We start from the raw sequence: 15963 nt of genomic DNA on the forward strand, positions 1-15963 counted from the left end.
TTTTTCGTTTGGGGTACGATAAATAATTTTAACTATTCGAAGCTTCAAAATCTGACGAATTTAATATTTTATTTATTTTTTTCTCGCACAAAATCTATAATTTAAATTTTAATAAAACAAACATTATGTAGATGTGCATTAAAAAAATAGGAAAGATAAAAACTAATTATATATTATGATGAAACATGCATTAAACGAGATTGTGTGTGAATTGTGTTGGTTTTTAATCCAATAGAATAGTTTTAAAAATACTAAAAAGATAAATAAAGTATAAAAATACATATTATTGAAACATAGAAAAATAAATATATATACGTTAGATATTTTGCCTGTTCAAATGCATTTTTTAATATTTTAAAAGATATAAATAAAAGCAAAGATATAAATAAAATGCAAAATTTGAAGATACTAACAAACAAGATAAACATTGATTAAGGCGTTGGTGAGAAGAATCAAACCCAGGCCTCCGTGTGAAAGACCGAGAAATATACAACTAGACCAACTACACTAACTTATTTTAGGGTTACACTCGTACCCCTTTGTTCTCACTTGGATCAGCCCCTGCTTATGACTCATGAGGGCAAGAAAACTCCATCAAATTTAACATTAGGAGCTGTTATTGACCACACGGTATGTGTGTAAGCTCCCTCGCTTGTGATTCACTTTCGTTATTTGTTTGTCATTTGTTATTCGCGATAACTGTCACACCGTCTCTATCTTTTAATCTCAATGTCACTCCTCTCTTGTATTTGACCTAACAAATTCTATTTCATGGTGAATAAGAAATCATTATTAACTCTTTCAAAAATAATACTTGCAGTATATGTATGATCCTAAAGGTAGCTTTCGGAAAATGCCTAGTCAACAGTGATACTCTTATATAACAACACAAATTATATGGTTCGTTCACTTATTAGTTATATATAGGTGGTGGGTATCTTTGAAAAATATCAAAAGGGGCTTAGAAACTTTGTATTACTATTATGTAAATTCAAGATCCTACTTTCCTAGGCTCTTAGCTAGGAAAAATTCAATTAAACATCAACCTTGCTATGTTAACAATATCACTTTGAATTTGAATTTATTAAAAATTGCATACGGAGTAAATCACATTACAGTATATGTATACACATTAATAATTGACAGTTTTTAATTTGATAGATCATAGTATTAGATTGTGCTTCATGCTAGCTAGCTATTTAGTTAGATAAATATGACTCAGTTCTTAATGTTGTGATGTGATAGTGTCACGCATGATTAGTCTTGACTTACGAGTAATTAATAATTTAAAATTAGTTCAGTCTTGAACAATCTCGAGATAAGTTGATCTTCATCAATAAAATAAAGAAATCAAAGGTAAATTATTGAAAAATTAAAATTTGATCAATATTAATCAGTCCCTCAAAATCATAAATTTTTTTATTTGTTCTTAATTATCCCACAAAGTACAAAAATATATTGAAACATCACCTCATGTGGTATATCAATTGTATGTGTATTCATAAAAAAACAATATTGCGTTGGTTGTGTCAATTTCACATCAATCAATATTTCGTCCTACATTTGACAAACGCTTGCAACGGCTGTAAATATTCCTTAGTAAAAACGAAAAGGGGAAAAAGAAAAAACAGAGAAAAAGATGAAGACACGCTCTGCCTCTGAGACTTGGCTTCGAAATTTGTTGGTCGGATACAGACATCGGCCATTGTTTTCCCGCCCTATAAATCCAGTGTGCTTGCAATGTCAGATCGCATCATATCCTCGTTCAGTAATTAACGCAAACAGAATATATCTACACATTTTTGGTTGAATCTCTCTTTTCTTAAGGTATGTTTGTCAATTCCAAAACATTTTGATTTCAGCAGTTTTAGTACAAGACATGATGATCTGCTGAATTCATTACCGCAGTTGAATTGAATATAATGTGTGATTTTGAGGAAGAATCGGCCGTCGCTTTGTTGGATGATCTCAATGAAGATGGGGCGATTCAATTGGATTTTTCCTCTGCCAAATATGGGTACCTTTTCTCTAAATTTATGTATAAAATTTTCAATTGAGATGATTGTAATTGTGAATTGAACATTCGATTTTGTGAATTTAAGGTGCAAGCATTACAAAAGGAGATGCAAAATTAGGGCTCCTTGTTGTGATGAGGTTTTTGATTGCAGGCATTGTCACAATGAAGCTAAGGTTTTTTTTTATAATTTGATTTTCTTTTCTTTTTCTCCCTGTCTCTCTATATGTATATATGTATAATGTTATTGCAATGTCTGGTTTTCTGTCTGCAGAATGATCTCGAAATCAATCCGATTAATCGACACGACATTCCCCGCCACGAAGTGAAGAAGGTATGATTTTGTAATTACAGTTTGATTTTGGAATGCAATCAATTTGAGAGTTCAATTTTTGACTTATTTATGCAGGTTATATGTTCGATTTGTGACACCGAACAAAATGTAAGAAGCATTCCTAATTTTGCTCGAGTATTTGGTTGTTGATTTATTCAATTTGTGTTGGCTGAATTCCAGGTTCAACAAAATTGCACAAATTGTGGAGTTTGCATGGGGAATTATTTCTGTGACAAATGCAAATTCTTTGATGATGATGTAAGAAAACCTCTTTTTATTTGTACATGCTTTAAAAATGTTGCCTGATTTCTACATTTTTTAATATAGGTGGCGAAGAAACAATACCACTGTGATGATTGTGGAATATGCAGGTGAGATTCTTTACCAAATAAACAGATGTTTCGATTAGATAGTCGGAATAAACACGTGCAATAATATGCAAACCACACATAGACGTGCCAACGTGTGACAATGATATAATCGCGTACATGTTCTGATTTAAAATTTTGTGCAGAACTGGAGGGGCGGAGAATTTCGTCCATTGCACAAAATGTGGTATGAAAAATCCTAATTGAAAACCTTCAATCTTCGTCATCTTCTTCTTCTTAAAACGGGCTTAATTTACTGGTACAGGGTGCTGCTACGCGTCATCCATTAAGGACACACATCGTTGTGTAGAGAGAGCGATGCATCATAATTGCGCAGTTTGCTTTGAGGTAACAACCAGTTACATTAAGATGGAAATTAAAAAGGCAAAGAAGATTGCATTTTCTTACATGTTTGTTTATGGTGGTGGTGTAGTACTTATTCGATTCAACCAAGAACATCACTGTTCTACCATGTGGACACACCATACATTTCGAATGTGTTCGCGAAATGAAGCTTCATCACAGGTCTCAATAATACTATCATAACATAACAATCTTGCAATTTGCATTTTTTTTCTTTCTTAGAATCTTTTTTCCCCCCCTTTTTTTTTACGATGTTCAGATATTCATGCCCGGTCTGCTCTAAATCCATCGGCGACATGTCAAACGCATGGAGGAAGCTTGATGAAGAGGTACATAAATATCCATTTTATATGTAACAGTAGTATTTCTTTGTACTTATATTATGACGATTGGCTGATTTCAACAGATTGCTTCGACTCCAATGCCGGAGATGTACAAAGACAAAAAGGTGAGATGAGAAGAATGTGATTCAAATTTGTTACTTTTAACACAAATATATTACTACCATACATGAATTGCTTCTTTTTTGACTTAGGTTTGGATACTATGTAATGATTGTGAGGGAATATCTGAGGTGCAATACCACATATTTGCAAACAAATGCTCACGCTGCAAATCATACAATACCCGGCAAATTCAAGGCGTTCCCGCCTCCTGTTGAGACCGGGCTACACTGCATCAATTCAAAAGCTCGTTCGGAAATGAGATGTTGGTTTCGGTTTTATTAGTACTCCATGTATGTATGTATGTATGTATGTATAGATTTACTCTGGTGGGATTATGGAATATAGTAGTATTCTCTAGCAAAAGGAGCAGATTTTATCTAATGCTTTTCATATCCATTTTCATTTGTGTTTATGCTTTTAACTACTGTCGAAGGAGAGATGTTGAAATTTGATATATCAGTTTCTTGATTTTGTACTAGGGTGTTTCATGATTGTCTCTCTCCAATAAAATATATCAAACAGAATTGGGTCATTCCAAAAATAAATAGAAAAGTTAAAAAATAAGCTAAAACAAAATGAGCTAAAAAAATCAAATGGAAAGTATAACTGAAAAAAAATAAAAATAAAGGTACAAAACTGCCCTTCATGCTTTGGGTCATTTCAATCTGGAAAAATGAAAATATGCAAAAGTATAAAAAAAGTTATCAAAATTCAAAGTCCAGAAATTCCGCATAATATTTTATTTACAAGAACCGCAAAAGTGCAAACGCTAAAATTCCAGGACCATTTATATAGTTCACTCTATTAGATGTAAGTATTTTTTAAAGTAACAAATTCTATCACATCTATAAAAGGAAATCAATCTAATGAATGGGACAAGCCAAATGCATATAGTGCGACGGAGGGAGTAATTAACATTTGCTACAACTATCATGATGGATCCGCGAATTATTGATGTTAGTAAATGCTGGTAGAGAATTATGACACAATGAATTTACGTGGTTCGATTTACTGAGGTAAATCTACGTCCACGGGGAGAAATGAGGGCAGGTTTGTATTGCTTGATCTGCGAAAATACAGCTTACAATACAGACTTGCTATATGCTATTTTATCTCTAGAGAGCTTAACCCTTTTCTATCAGATCTAAGTTCTATTTATACATTGAACTAGGATCGTGGTTTGCAGCCCCACTAACAAGATCGTGGGTGAGCAATAACTGCTCAATAACTGCTTCATACCACTAAATAGATCGTGGGTATAGTGGAGGTCGTGGAGGCCTTTCGTGAGTCCACCAACTCCTAGTTCGGTCGAATGCTGAGACCGAACTGCTGGACTTTACCGATCAGCTCTTGCCGATCTGAGAGGAGAGCTTGACTGGTCGGCTTTTACCAAGCTGTAGGCTGAGTCCGAACTCTTTGGTCGTGCCGAACTCTTTGGTCGTGCCGAACTCTTTGGTGCCGAACAGATACTCTTTCTTGGGCTCTGGGCTGATGGGCCGTCACTGTTATTGGGCTTGCCATTAGGGTTTAGTTCGTACCCCATCACTACCCCCCCCGAAAAGCGAAGTGGATCACTTCGGCGAGGTGAGTCACTTCGGCATTCTGGATAACGGTAAGGGGGAGGCTGACGTCAGGGGACGTGCCTAGCGCATGCCTGCATTAAATGCGACAGTAAAATCCGGCCGTTGATTCCTGAAAAGGTGGGATTCGAAACGGCGCAACGATTTCGAAATCTTTCCCGTATCTGATAAATACGCTCTTTCTTCATCATTGAAGCACTTTTGCTGTTGCGTCTTCTATACTCTCTTTCTTGCAAAAATTCTCTCTCCGCTTTCAAGAATTTTTTCCAGACTATCTTCACCTTCAAAAGTAAGAAAAATGTCTTCTTCTTCTTCTTCGGAGTCGGGTAGCGTTAGGAAAGGGGGTAAGGGGTCTTCTAGCCGGAAAGAATCCGGGGAGAAGACCGTAGAGTATTTTCACAGTATCTTGAGTAAGGATACTGTGATATCCCTTTACGAAAAATACTCTTTTCCTGGGGGGAAGGCGGTGGTACCTGACGGTGATCACAGGGCTGACTCCCCGCCGGAGGGTTACGCCACCGTGTACGAGGCCTGCTTAGAATGCGGGCTTCGTTTCCCCCTCCCTTCTGCCTTTATAGATTTACTAGATTTTTTTCAGCTTCCTTTAGGCCAGGTGACTCCGAACTCTTGGAGGCACTTGTCGGCCTTCGCTGCCGAACTCCGTAGGTTAGGAAGGGATTTGTCTTTGAAGGCGATCCTTAAATTCTTTCAATTTAAGAGGAAGGGGTCTTGGTTTTACTTGATCCCTTTACAGCCTTTTAGGGCCTTTTGTAAAACGAAGTGGCCGAAGTGGCAAAATCGCTTCTTCTACTATGATAGGACCGCGGCTCCTAGTTTTCCCTGGAGAGGGCCGGAGTCCGTTATCCGTCACCCTCGGCCTGAACCGTTGGACGAGCTCGACGGCGAGCTCAACAAGATTCCCCTAGTTAGGAAACAATACACGGAGTCTGAGCTCGTCAAGGGCGACGTCGTGTTCGACATCTCGTCTTCGGACGAAGAGGCCGAGGGTGAGGATTTCTCTTTATCTTTATGCTCTACTGCTTTAACGAAGAAAATCTGACTTTGCTTTCTTGCTTTTTGGCAGTGTTCATGTTGAATAAGGCTATCAGAAAGTCCTCCGAGCTTGTGGAGCCGGAGAGAGAGAAGGCTACCAGCTCGGCGCCTGATGCCGAGAAGAATCCGAAGAGGCAAAAGACCTCTTCGGGTCGAAAGAAGCCGGAGTCGACTTCGGCAAATAGGAAGGGGAAGACCCAGAAGCCCCCGAGAGCGCCAGAGAAAGACATGGTCTTGGCGCCTCCTTCGGAGCATATCTGTGAGCCATTTCTATGGCCCACGGACTTCGCCGAGGTGAATTGTCTTCTTGATTCCTTGGCTTGGCTTCTGTCCTGTATTTTTGGTGCCCTCTGTTAACTTTTTTCCTTATCCATTTTCAGAGGAATGATATGCTCTCCAAGCTCGTCGCCGTCGAACTCTCCAAAGCGTCCAATGACTATGCCGAGATGCAGAGGAAGTTGGCGGCTGCTTGTCATCGGGCCGAACAGGCTGAGGCTAAATTTGAGAAGGCCAGAGCTGCTAGGATTTCGGCCCAGGATGAAGCTCAGTTTGCCAAAAACCAGCTCGTCATCCAGCGAGAGCAGGCGAAGCGGAGCGATGCTGCTGCCGTGGTTGCCCAAGGGGAGGCTCTCCGTGTTTACACGGAGAAACTCTTTTTGAGCAGCCAGTTCTCGGCCTTTGTCGGTAGCCTGGTAAGGCTAATTGCCGATAAGGGCGAGCAGGGGGCCGACGTCGTGCTGCCTCTGTACAGCCGAGAGATAGCAGCTCGGCTTCAGAATCTGCCGCTCCTTGAGGAGCTCGCTTCATCTTCGGTCCTGCTTTCTGCAGACCGAGTCCGGAGTTGTCGAGCTGATCGGGACGAGAACCTGGAGGCTATCTTTGCCTCCGTGGGACCCGTTTCACCCGCTTCGACTTACAACGGAGAGGGTGAGGCCGAGCCGCTGGAGCGGGAGGCCGAAGTCGATCAGGCCGGGCATCCGGAGAAGGAGGCCGATCAGGAGGCGGAGGCGAGGCCGGCAGGAGGCGAGGCCGAGGCTGAGGTAGCCCAGGAGAAGGAAGCTGTACCAGACCGAGGAGCCGGAGACGAAGCAGGCGGAGTATGATTTCGTCTCCCTTCTCTTAGTCTAGTTTCTTCCTTGTAAAATGGCCTTGAAGCCCTAGTGTAAAAAATTTTCCTTGTGAATGAAAAATTCTCTACATTTGTCTTCGTATAGCTTTTCGTACTCGCCTTTATTCCTGTTGTATTTTACTATCTGCTCGGTATAGCTGCCGAACTAATAGCTGCTTTGTACTCAAGGAGATGGAGATACTTCACTGGAAACGGCTGTACTCTTCGGCTTTAGACGAAGCTGAGAGAAGAGCTATAGCCGATCAGACGAAGAATGACGAGCTTCTGGCTCGTTTAGTGAAGCTGGAGGCCGATATCAAGGACTTAGAGTCCGATAAGAAAGATCTGGAGGCCGAGCTGAATACGACCATTGCTGAGAGGACTGCGTACGAGGATTACATCCGTGTGCGCGGGGGATTGACCATATCAGATGTTCAGAGTCGAGTTGACGAACTGTGGGAGGAATATCTTGTACTCCGGAGGAACAATGCGCTGGAGAGCTCGGCTTGCCAACAAGTTGTGAAATCACTACGGCGTTGGGCTTCTCGGTACAACATTGTTCTTTCTCGGCGCCCCTCCATAGAAAGATTCCTTCGGCATATCGTGCCAACAGATGCTCGCACTCCAGATCAAACCTCTGGTTCCCTTGTTCAAAATCCTACTCCAAGTCAACAACGAACTCCGGAACAGCCGGAAACGTCTAGACGAGAACGGGCTCAGGAGCAACCGGAATCGTCAAGACAGGGACGGACTGAAATTCGCCGAGGAGTTGTGACTATGAGCGAGCAAGATCAGCAGATGCTTATTGCAGAGACTCTTCATCGCCGAGGTGTTAGGACTTCTCGGGCTCGGGGAAGAGGCGTTGGGTCGAGGATAGCATCTCGTCGACCTGCTTATTCTTCATCTGCTCGGAACGACCGAACTCGGCTTCCAGAGGATTTTGTGAATAGGTGGCTCAACTTTAGCAACCCCGGACAGTAGAATAGTCCTTTGTAATAGTAGGGTAGCGGAGTTGTATGCTGAACAAGATTTGAAAAATGAAATTTTGTCTCCACCTCTAACACTGTATTTACAGCTTAGCGAAAAAATTTCATCGTACTTGTCCTCGGTCTTATGAAGTATACTTCTTTGATCGGACTTGGTCCTTGGTCTTATGAAATAAACTTCTTTGACCGGACTCGTCATTGGTCTGATGAAATAAACATCTTTGACCGGACTCGTCTTTGGTCTGATGAAATAAACATCTTTGACCGGACTCGTCTTTGGTCTGATGAAATAAACATCTTTGACCGGACTTGGTTTGTGTTCTAATTTGGCGATTTTTGTCGCCGGGATCGAACTTTCCCTTGTCCTAATTCGGCGAGTTTTATCGCGTGGATCGGACTTTCCCAGTTAACCGAAGTGGTCTTATGCAGTAAACCTCTTTGACTAGACATGGTCGTCCTCGGTCTTATGAGGTAAACTTCTTTGACCGAACTCAGTCGTCCTAATTCGGCGAGGTTTATCGCGTGGATCGGACTTTCCCTTATTGCAGTTCGTTTCAGACGAAGTGCTTATTAAGCTGAATTGCGGTCTTGTATCCTCCTTGGAAGCTTGGACGCACAATCGTTGGCTTATTGCAGTTCGTTTCAGACGGACTGCTTGTTAAGCTGAATTGTGGTCTTATATCCTCCTTAGAAGCTTGGACTCACAATAGTCTTTAATAATCGATCTAAAAAGGGGATCAGTCTTTAAAGAACGATATTCCTTGGTACCATTTGTAAGAGACGACAAGCACATAGAGACAAAACACATAGAGAAAAAAAGAAAAAGACGAAAGAGAAAAAAAAAAACTTTAAACTTTTATAAAACGACAAGTAAAAGATACAAGTAAAAAAAAAACAAACAAATAAAAACATGTACCCCTATGACCGAACTAGACACAAGACAGACTGACCGGACTTTGTCTCTTACAAGTGGAACTTCTTGAGGTTGGAGACGTGCCATGTTCGGGGTACTTGTTCTCCTGACATGTGAGTCAATTTATAAGACCCTTTGCCGAGGACTTCTGACACCCGATATGGACCCTCCCATGTGGGCTCGAGTTTGCCCAGCTTTTCTGCTCGGCTTACTTCGTTGTTTCTCAAGACGAGATCTCCCACTTGAAATTGAAGCTTTTTCACCCTTTGGTTATAGTACCGGGCTACTTGCTCCTTATACTTGGCTGCTTTTATGCACGCCAATTCTCTTCTTTCTTCGGCGAGATCTAGTTCTGCTCTCAGTCCGTCGTCATTCATTTCTGAGGAGAAATTTAGAGTTCGGGGACTGGGTACGCCGATCTCCACCGGGATTACGGCTTCAGTGCCGTACACCAGACTATACGGAGTTTCACCGTTGGAGGTTTTGGGTGTAGTTCGGTAGGACCATAGGACTTGAGGGAGATTTTCTACCCATTGTCCTTTGGCTTGTTCTAACCGAGCTTTTAACCCTTTCACCAGAATCCGGTTCGTTACTTCCGCTTGTCCGTTTGCTTGGGGATGGGAGACCGAAGTGAACCGCTGTTGAATGTTTAGCTCTTGGCACCAATTCTTGAACGTCTTGTCGGTGAACTGAGTCCCATTATCCGAGATGAGGATGTGGGGTATGCCAAATCGGCACACTATGTTCTTCCAGACGAAGTCCAATGCCTTTGAGCTCGTTATCGTAGCTAATGGTTCAGCCTCCACCCACTTCGTGAAGTAGTCCACGGCAACGATAAGGAATTTCATTTGCCGAGGAGCTTGAGGAAGTGGTCCCACTATGTCTATGCCCCATTGCATGAAAGGCCAAGGGCTTTGCATAGTGTACAGATCGGTCTGCGGCATCCTTGGGACATTTGCATGAATTTGGCACTTCGTACACTTCTTGACGAGCTGCACTGCCTCTTGTACCATGGTTGGCCAATAATATCCCCATCTCAGAACTTTTTTAGCTAAAGCTCTGGCTCCGATGTGGCTACCGCACGATCCTTCATGAACTTCTCTGAGGATGTAGTCCGTCTCTTCTGGTCCTACGCACCGCAATAACGGCTGGAGGTAAGACTTTCTAAAGAGGACTCCTTCATGAAGTTCGTACCGAAGAGCTCGGCACGTGATCTTCCGAGCTTCTCTCTTATCCTCGGGCAATTGTCCTTGATCCAGATACTGCAAGATCGGCGTCATCCAGTTCGGCGAGCTGGATACTGAATGTACCTCGGCTTCATCAATGCTTCGATGCATTAATTCTTCCGCCTTTGAGCTCGGATCTGAGGCCAACTTACTTAAGATATCTGCTCGGCTATTTTCCGCTCTGGGAATACGGATTATCCGAAAATAGGAGAAACTTCGGCTGATGCTTTGCGCTTTGTCCAAATACTTCTTCATTCTCTCGTCACGGGCTTCACTTGTACCCAACATGTGATTTACTATGACTTGTGAATCACAATGGACTTTGAGAGATTTGACGAGCAGACTTTGCGCTAACTGGAGTCCGGCCAGGAGGGCTTCGTACTCGGCTTCATTATTAGTAGTGGGGAATAGGAACCGAAGTGAGTAGGTTACCTCGTGTCCGTCGGGAGCGACAAGTAGAATACCAGCTCCACTTCCCATCTTGTTTGAAGCTCCATCTACGAATCCGCTCCAACAGTCCGGCGGTTCTACTTCGGATTCCAAGGGCTGTGCTAGTTCGGCATTGGCAGAATTCTTCTGTTCGGCAATAACAGGACTTGCTTGATCGAACTTTGCTTCTGCAAGAAAATCTGCCAAGGCTTGTCCCTTGATGGCTTTCCGAGGTAGATATTCAATTGTGTGCTCTCCCAACTCTATAGCCCACTTGGCGATTCTGCCTGATGCTTCCGGTTTGGTCAACACTTGCCGAAGTGGCAGATCAGTTAAGACGCATACCTTGTGAGCATAGAAGTATGGCCGCAGTCTCCTTGCTGCATTTACTAATGCCAGAGCAATCTTTTCCAGTGGTTGATACCTTGTTTCTGGACCTCTTAATGCTCGGCTTGTAAAGTAGATGGGAAGCTGCTTTAGGCCTTCTTCTCGTACAAGCACCGCGCTGATGGTTTGATCCGATGCCGCTAAGTATAAGAATATTACTTCGGCTTCGGTTGGAGCAGAGAGCATAGGAAGCTCGGCTAGATAACTTTTGAGCTCGTCAAAGGCCTTTTTCTGCTCGGCTCCCCACTCGAACTTTGGTGCCTTTTTCAACACCGTGAAGAACGGCAGTTGCTTTTCGGCTGCTTGAGAAAGGAATCGATTCAGTGCGGCTAGGCATCCGGTTAGCCTTTGCACGTCATGTATGGACTTCGGCATTGCCATGTTTTGAACGACTTGAACTTTTGAGGGGTTTGCCTTGAGTCCGTCCTTTGAAACCCAACAACCCAGAAACTTTCCCGAATCTACCAAAAAGGTACACTTTTGGGGATTAAGTTTGAGGTTGGCTTTCTTGAGCACGTTGAGAGTGGACTTGAGGTTGTGCTCGTACTCCGAAGTGCTTTTGCTTTTGACGACTATATCGTCAACATACACTTCGACCTCCTTTCCAATCAGGTGCCGAAAAAGCTTGTCTACCATCCTTTGATAAGTGGCTCCGGCATTCTTTAAACCGAATGGCATCTTTTTATAAGCGAAAATGCCGAAATCAGTAATGAAGGCCGTTTTTGAAGCGTCAATCTCATCCATTAAAACTTGATGGTATCCTTTGTACAGATCAAGAAAACAAAAAATTTCAAAGCCTATCAAAGCTTCTACTTTTTTATCTATGTTCGGAAGGGGATAGCAATCTTTGGGACAGTGCTTATTTAGATCGGTGAAATCTATGCACATCCGCCATCCTCCTTCCTTTTTCTTGATCATGACAGGATTGGCTACCCACGAAGGGTACTTCACTTCGAATAACACATCCGCCTTCAATAATTGACGGACTTCGTCATGGATGACTTGATTTCGTTCTGCCGCAAAGAGTCTTTGCTTCTGTTTTATCGGCCGGACTGAAGGATCAATATTTAACCGATGAGTGATTACCTCGGGGGGCACTCCGGTCATGTCCAACGGAGACCATGCAAAGACGTCTTTATACTCCTTGAGGAGCTGGATGGTTTTTTTCCCGAAGTAGGGGCGTTCCCGCGAAGCCGATCTTAACCGTTCGGGATGGATCGTCTTCGTACAGCTGAACTGTCATCGAGTTCGGCTCCGGTATGACTTCGGTCATCGCCTCTGACTCCGGCTGCTGTGATTGCTATGCTTGGTGGTGCCGATCTGACTGCTCGGCACTTCTAAGCGCAATTTGCAGACATTCCTTTGCTCTCTTTTGGTCACCTCGGATGACCGCTATCCCTCCTTTAGTGGGGATCTTGATGGTGAGGTGATAGGTGGAGCAAACGGCCCGAACTGTGTTGAGCCAGTCTCTTCCCAGGATGACGTTGTACGGGGACCGAGCTTTCACCACGAAAAACTCAATCATCGTACTGGAGCTAGTAGGCGCTTTCCCCACCGTGATCGGAAGGCTGATAATACCTTCAGGGCGGGTGTCCTCCTGGGTGAAGCTCTTCAGGGGAAGCGGAGCCGGACTGAGCCGAGCTGGGTCCACTTCTAGTTTGTCGAAGCACTCTTTAAAAAGAATGCTAACCGACGCTCCTGTATCCACAAACACCCTGTGGATCAGTTTGTTTGCCACTCCGGCTTGGATGACAATGGCGTCTTGGTGAGGAGAGATGGCCGGGACGGGATCAGCAGCCGAGAACGTAATCACTTCGTCCTGCTTCAGCCTTTTATGCGTTGGCTCCTCTCGATTGGAGCCTCTGCGTTCTGACTTTAGGGACGACTTGGTCTTCCCGGCAGGGAGCGCGTCAATAGTCTGGATTACTCCATCATATTGCGGCTCGTCATCGTCTTCGGGATCCGGCTGCCTTTTCGGATCCTGAGGGGCGCAGTTCGCACCACTCTGCTTTTTATTCTTCTTTGGCTGCTTACTTCGGTATTTTTTCAATGTCCCTGCCTTCACAAGAACATCGATACCTGCAGCCAAGTTTCTGCACTCCTCAGTATCGTGACCGTGGTCTTGATGGTAGGAGCAGTAGTTATCCTGTGGTCGGCGCGCGGCTGATTTCGTCATCCGCTTTGGCTTTTCGAATAGGTCAGAGTGCAGTTCGAAAATTTCCGCCCTCGGCTTGTTCAGCGGTACGAACTGAGCGGGCGGCTTCTCGGGATTGAGACGAGGTCCCAATCTGTCTTGCACCGGAGCCCTTTGAATTCTTTCAAATGGAGTCCGGCGAGGATGCCCCTGATCGCTATGATCGGGCTTCCTTCTGTCTCCTCGGGACGATGAGCTGTCTAACGACCGTTTACGACGGTCTGCCTCATCGGCCCGGGAGTACTGGTCCGCAATGTCCCACATTTCCTGAGCTGTCTGCGGACCGCACTCAACGAGCTTCCTGTAGAGAGCTCCGGGCAGGATTCCATTTTGGAATGCCGAGATGACAAGCAGATCGTTGAGATCGTCTACTTGCAGGCATTCCTTGTGGAATCTTGTCATAAAGTCGCTAATTTTTTCGTCGCGACCTTGACGAATGGAAAGCAGCTGAGCCGAAGTGATTCGGGCTTCCGCTTTCTGAAAGAACCTCCTGTGGAAGGCATCCATTAGATCTCGGTAAGATCTGATGCTGCCCTGGGGGAGGCTATCGAACCACCTTCTCGCGTTCCCGATGAGCAGCTCGGGAAACAGCTTGCACATGTGGACCTCGTTGAGACCCTGGTTCGCCATGTTATATTGATAGCGCCCCAAGAAATCGTGAGGGTCCACGAGCCCGTCGTAAGTCATCGACGGAGTTCGGTAGTTCTGTGGTAGGGGAGTTCGGGTGATGTCGTCCGAGAACGGAGTCTTCAGTGCTCCGTACACGGCGAATCCGATATCTCGTCGGTATGGAGGAGATTGAGTTCTCCTGTGATTCCGGTACCGAGGAGGAGCTGGAATATGTCGGGGTTGAGGATTCTTTCTCCTGGGAGATGCGACACTACTGCGGTAGTGACTTTCTTGTGCGGAGGGAGAAGGAGAATCCGTCGTTTTCGTCTCCGGCTGCTTTTGGCTTTTTCGCAGGAAGGTTAAGAATTCCTCCTGCTTTTCAGCCAAAAACTGCTTAACAGCCTCATTCAAATCGGGCTGCTGGGAAGACTCAGTGGGACGATTTTTGGAGCGGCTTGTTCCTTCGCCATGAGAACTGGTGGTGGATTTATCCCTAGGCTGTTTTCCCGACCTATGGGATGGATTGGCTTCCTCCTGGTTCTCACGGGCTGGAATACGGGTATTCTGCGATCTGGTATGCATTTTTTGGGTGGAAAAAATGGATCAAAAATTCGCTTTATCACAAATTTTGTTCTCTGCTTCCCACAGACGGCGCCAGTGATGGATCCGCGAATTATTGATGTTAGTAAATGCTGGTAGAGAATTATGACACAATGAATTTACGTGGTTCGATTTACTGAGGTAAATCTACGTCCACGGGGAGAAATGAGGGCAGGTTTGTATTGCTTGATCTGCGAAAATACAGCTTACAATACAGACTTGCTATATGCTATTTTATCTCTAGAGAGCTTAACCCTTTTCTATCAGATCTAAGTTCTATTTATACATTGAACTAGGATCGTGGTTTGCAGCCCCACTAACAAGATCGTGGGTGAGCAATAACTGCTCAATAACTGCTTCATACCACTAAATAGATCGTGGGTATAGTGGAGGTCGTGGAGGCCTTTCGTGAGTCCACCAACTCCTAGTTCGGTCGAATGCTGAGACCGAACTGCTGGACTTTACCGATCAGCTCTTGCCGATCTGAGAGGAGAGCTTGACTGGTCGGCTTTTACCAAGCTGTAGGCTGAGTCCGAACTCTTTGGTCGTGCCGAACTCTTTGGTCGTGCCGAACTCTTTGGTGCCGAACAGATACTCTTTCTTGGGCTCTGGGCTGATGGGCCGTCACTGTTATTGGGCTTGCCATTAGGGTTTAGTTCGTACCCCATCATATCACAAAATATTTTGTTTCACATATGTGTCACAATCCTCTCACATATCTTTCTGCACGTAGCATAAACAAAAATTTATTATACTGTATAACTTTAATTATCAATAAAACTATTTTATGTCAATAACTAATTATAAATAGATTGTCCGAGACGTTACATTTACGCATATAAAAAGTATAATTACACTTTTGCCGCTATATATACTGTCAAATGTACCAAAAATAGTTATATTTTTGAATGCGTCACAATTTTATTTAGTCACATTTATTACTGCAATAATATTTACGAAATTATACTACTACTACTACTATTAGTTATTACTACTATTTGTCATTTGAAATCCTGAAGTTGTGACAGTATAGTGATAAAATTTTGTGTTTGATATAATATGAGATCTAATGGAATTCATATATTGGATACATTGTTATCAAATCATGATAAATTAGCTATTGATTTTATTTGACGAAATTCATAAATAGGATTTGTCAAAGATCTTGAAAGAAAATTAAGGCAATACACAATTAATGGGTATAATTTGGGAGTGTAATATATCGTTTGACCATTTTTTTTTACCATTTTTAGAAGAAATTAAGGCAATAAACTCTAACAATTTCAGCCCAATATTCCTATAAAAACCGGTTAATTCTTCATTTCCAATCAGTGATTGAGTAGATTGAAAAAA

The 15963-nt window shown here is 43.4% G+C and overlaps 1 protein-coding gene across 1 annotated transcript; it reads left to right on the forward strand.

The window, feature by feature from the left end:
• Positions 1-1648: 1648 nt before the first annotated feature.
• LOC121742556 (E3 ubiquitin-protein ligase RZFP34-like) lies at positions 1649-4000 on the forward strand. Its single transcript, XM_042135722.1, has 13 exons — positions 1649-1827; positions 1909-2017; positions 2103-2190; positions 2289-2348; positions 2424-2456; positions 2529-2606; positions 2676-2719; positions 2863-2903; positions 2982-3064; positions 3150-3241; positions 3339-3408; positions 3486-3527; positions 3615-4000. The coding sequence occupies exons 2-13, from the start codon at positions 1923-1925 to the stop codon at positions 3738-3740; spliced, it is 852 nt and encodes a 283-aa protein (XP_041991656.1). The 5' UTR covers positions 1649-1827; positions 1909-1922; the 3' UTR covers positions 3741-4000.
• The last annotated feature ends 11963 nt before the right edge of the window (positions 4001-15963 follow it).

Source organism: Salvia splendens, chromosome 7, assembly GCF_004379255.2.
Source record: "Salvia splendens isolate huo1 chromosome 7, SspV2, whole genome shotgun sequence".
NCBI classification, from domain to species: domain Eukaryota; kingdom Viridiplantae; phylum Streptophyta; class Magnoliopsida; order Lamiales; family Lamiaceae; genus Salvia; species Salvia splendens.

Coding starts and splice junctions, on each gene's coding strand:
- LOC121742556 (XM_042135722.1), top strand. CDS start 1,923: ATGTGTGATTTTGAGGAAGAATCGGCCGTCGCTTTGTTGGATGATCTC. Junction 2,349..2,423: donor CCCGCCACGAAGTGAAGAAG/GTATGATTTTGT, acceptor TTATTTATGCAG/GTTATATGTTCGATTTGTGA. Junction 3,065..3,149: donor ATTGCGCAGTTTGCTTTGAG/GTAACAACCAGT, acceptor GTGGTGGTGTAG/TACTTATTCGATTCAACCAA.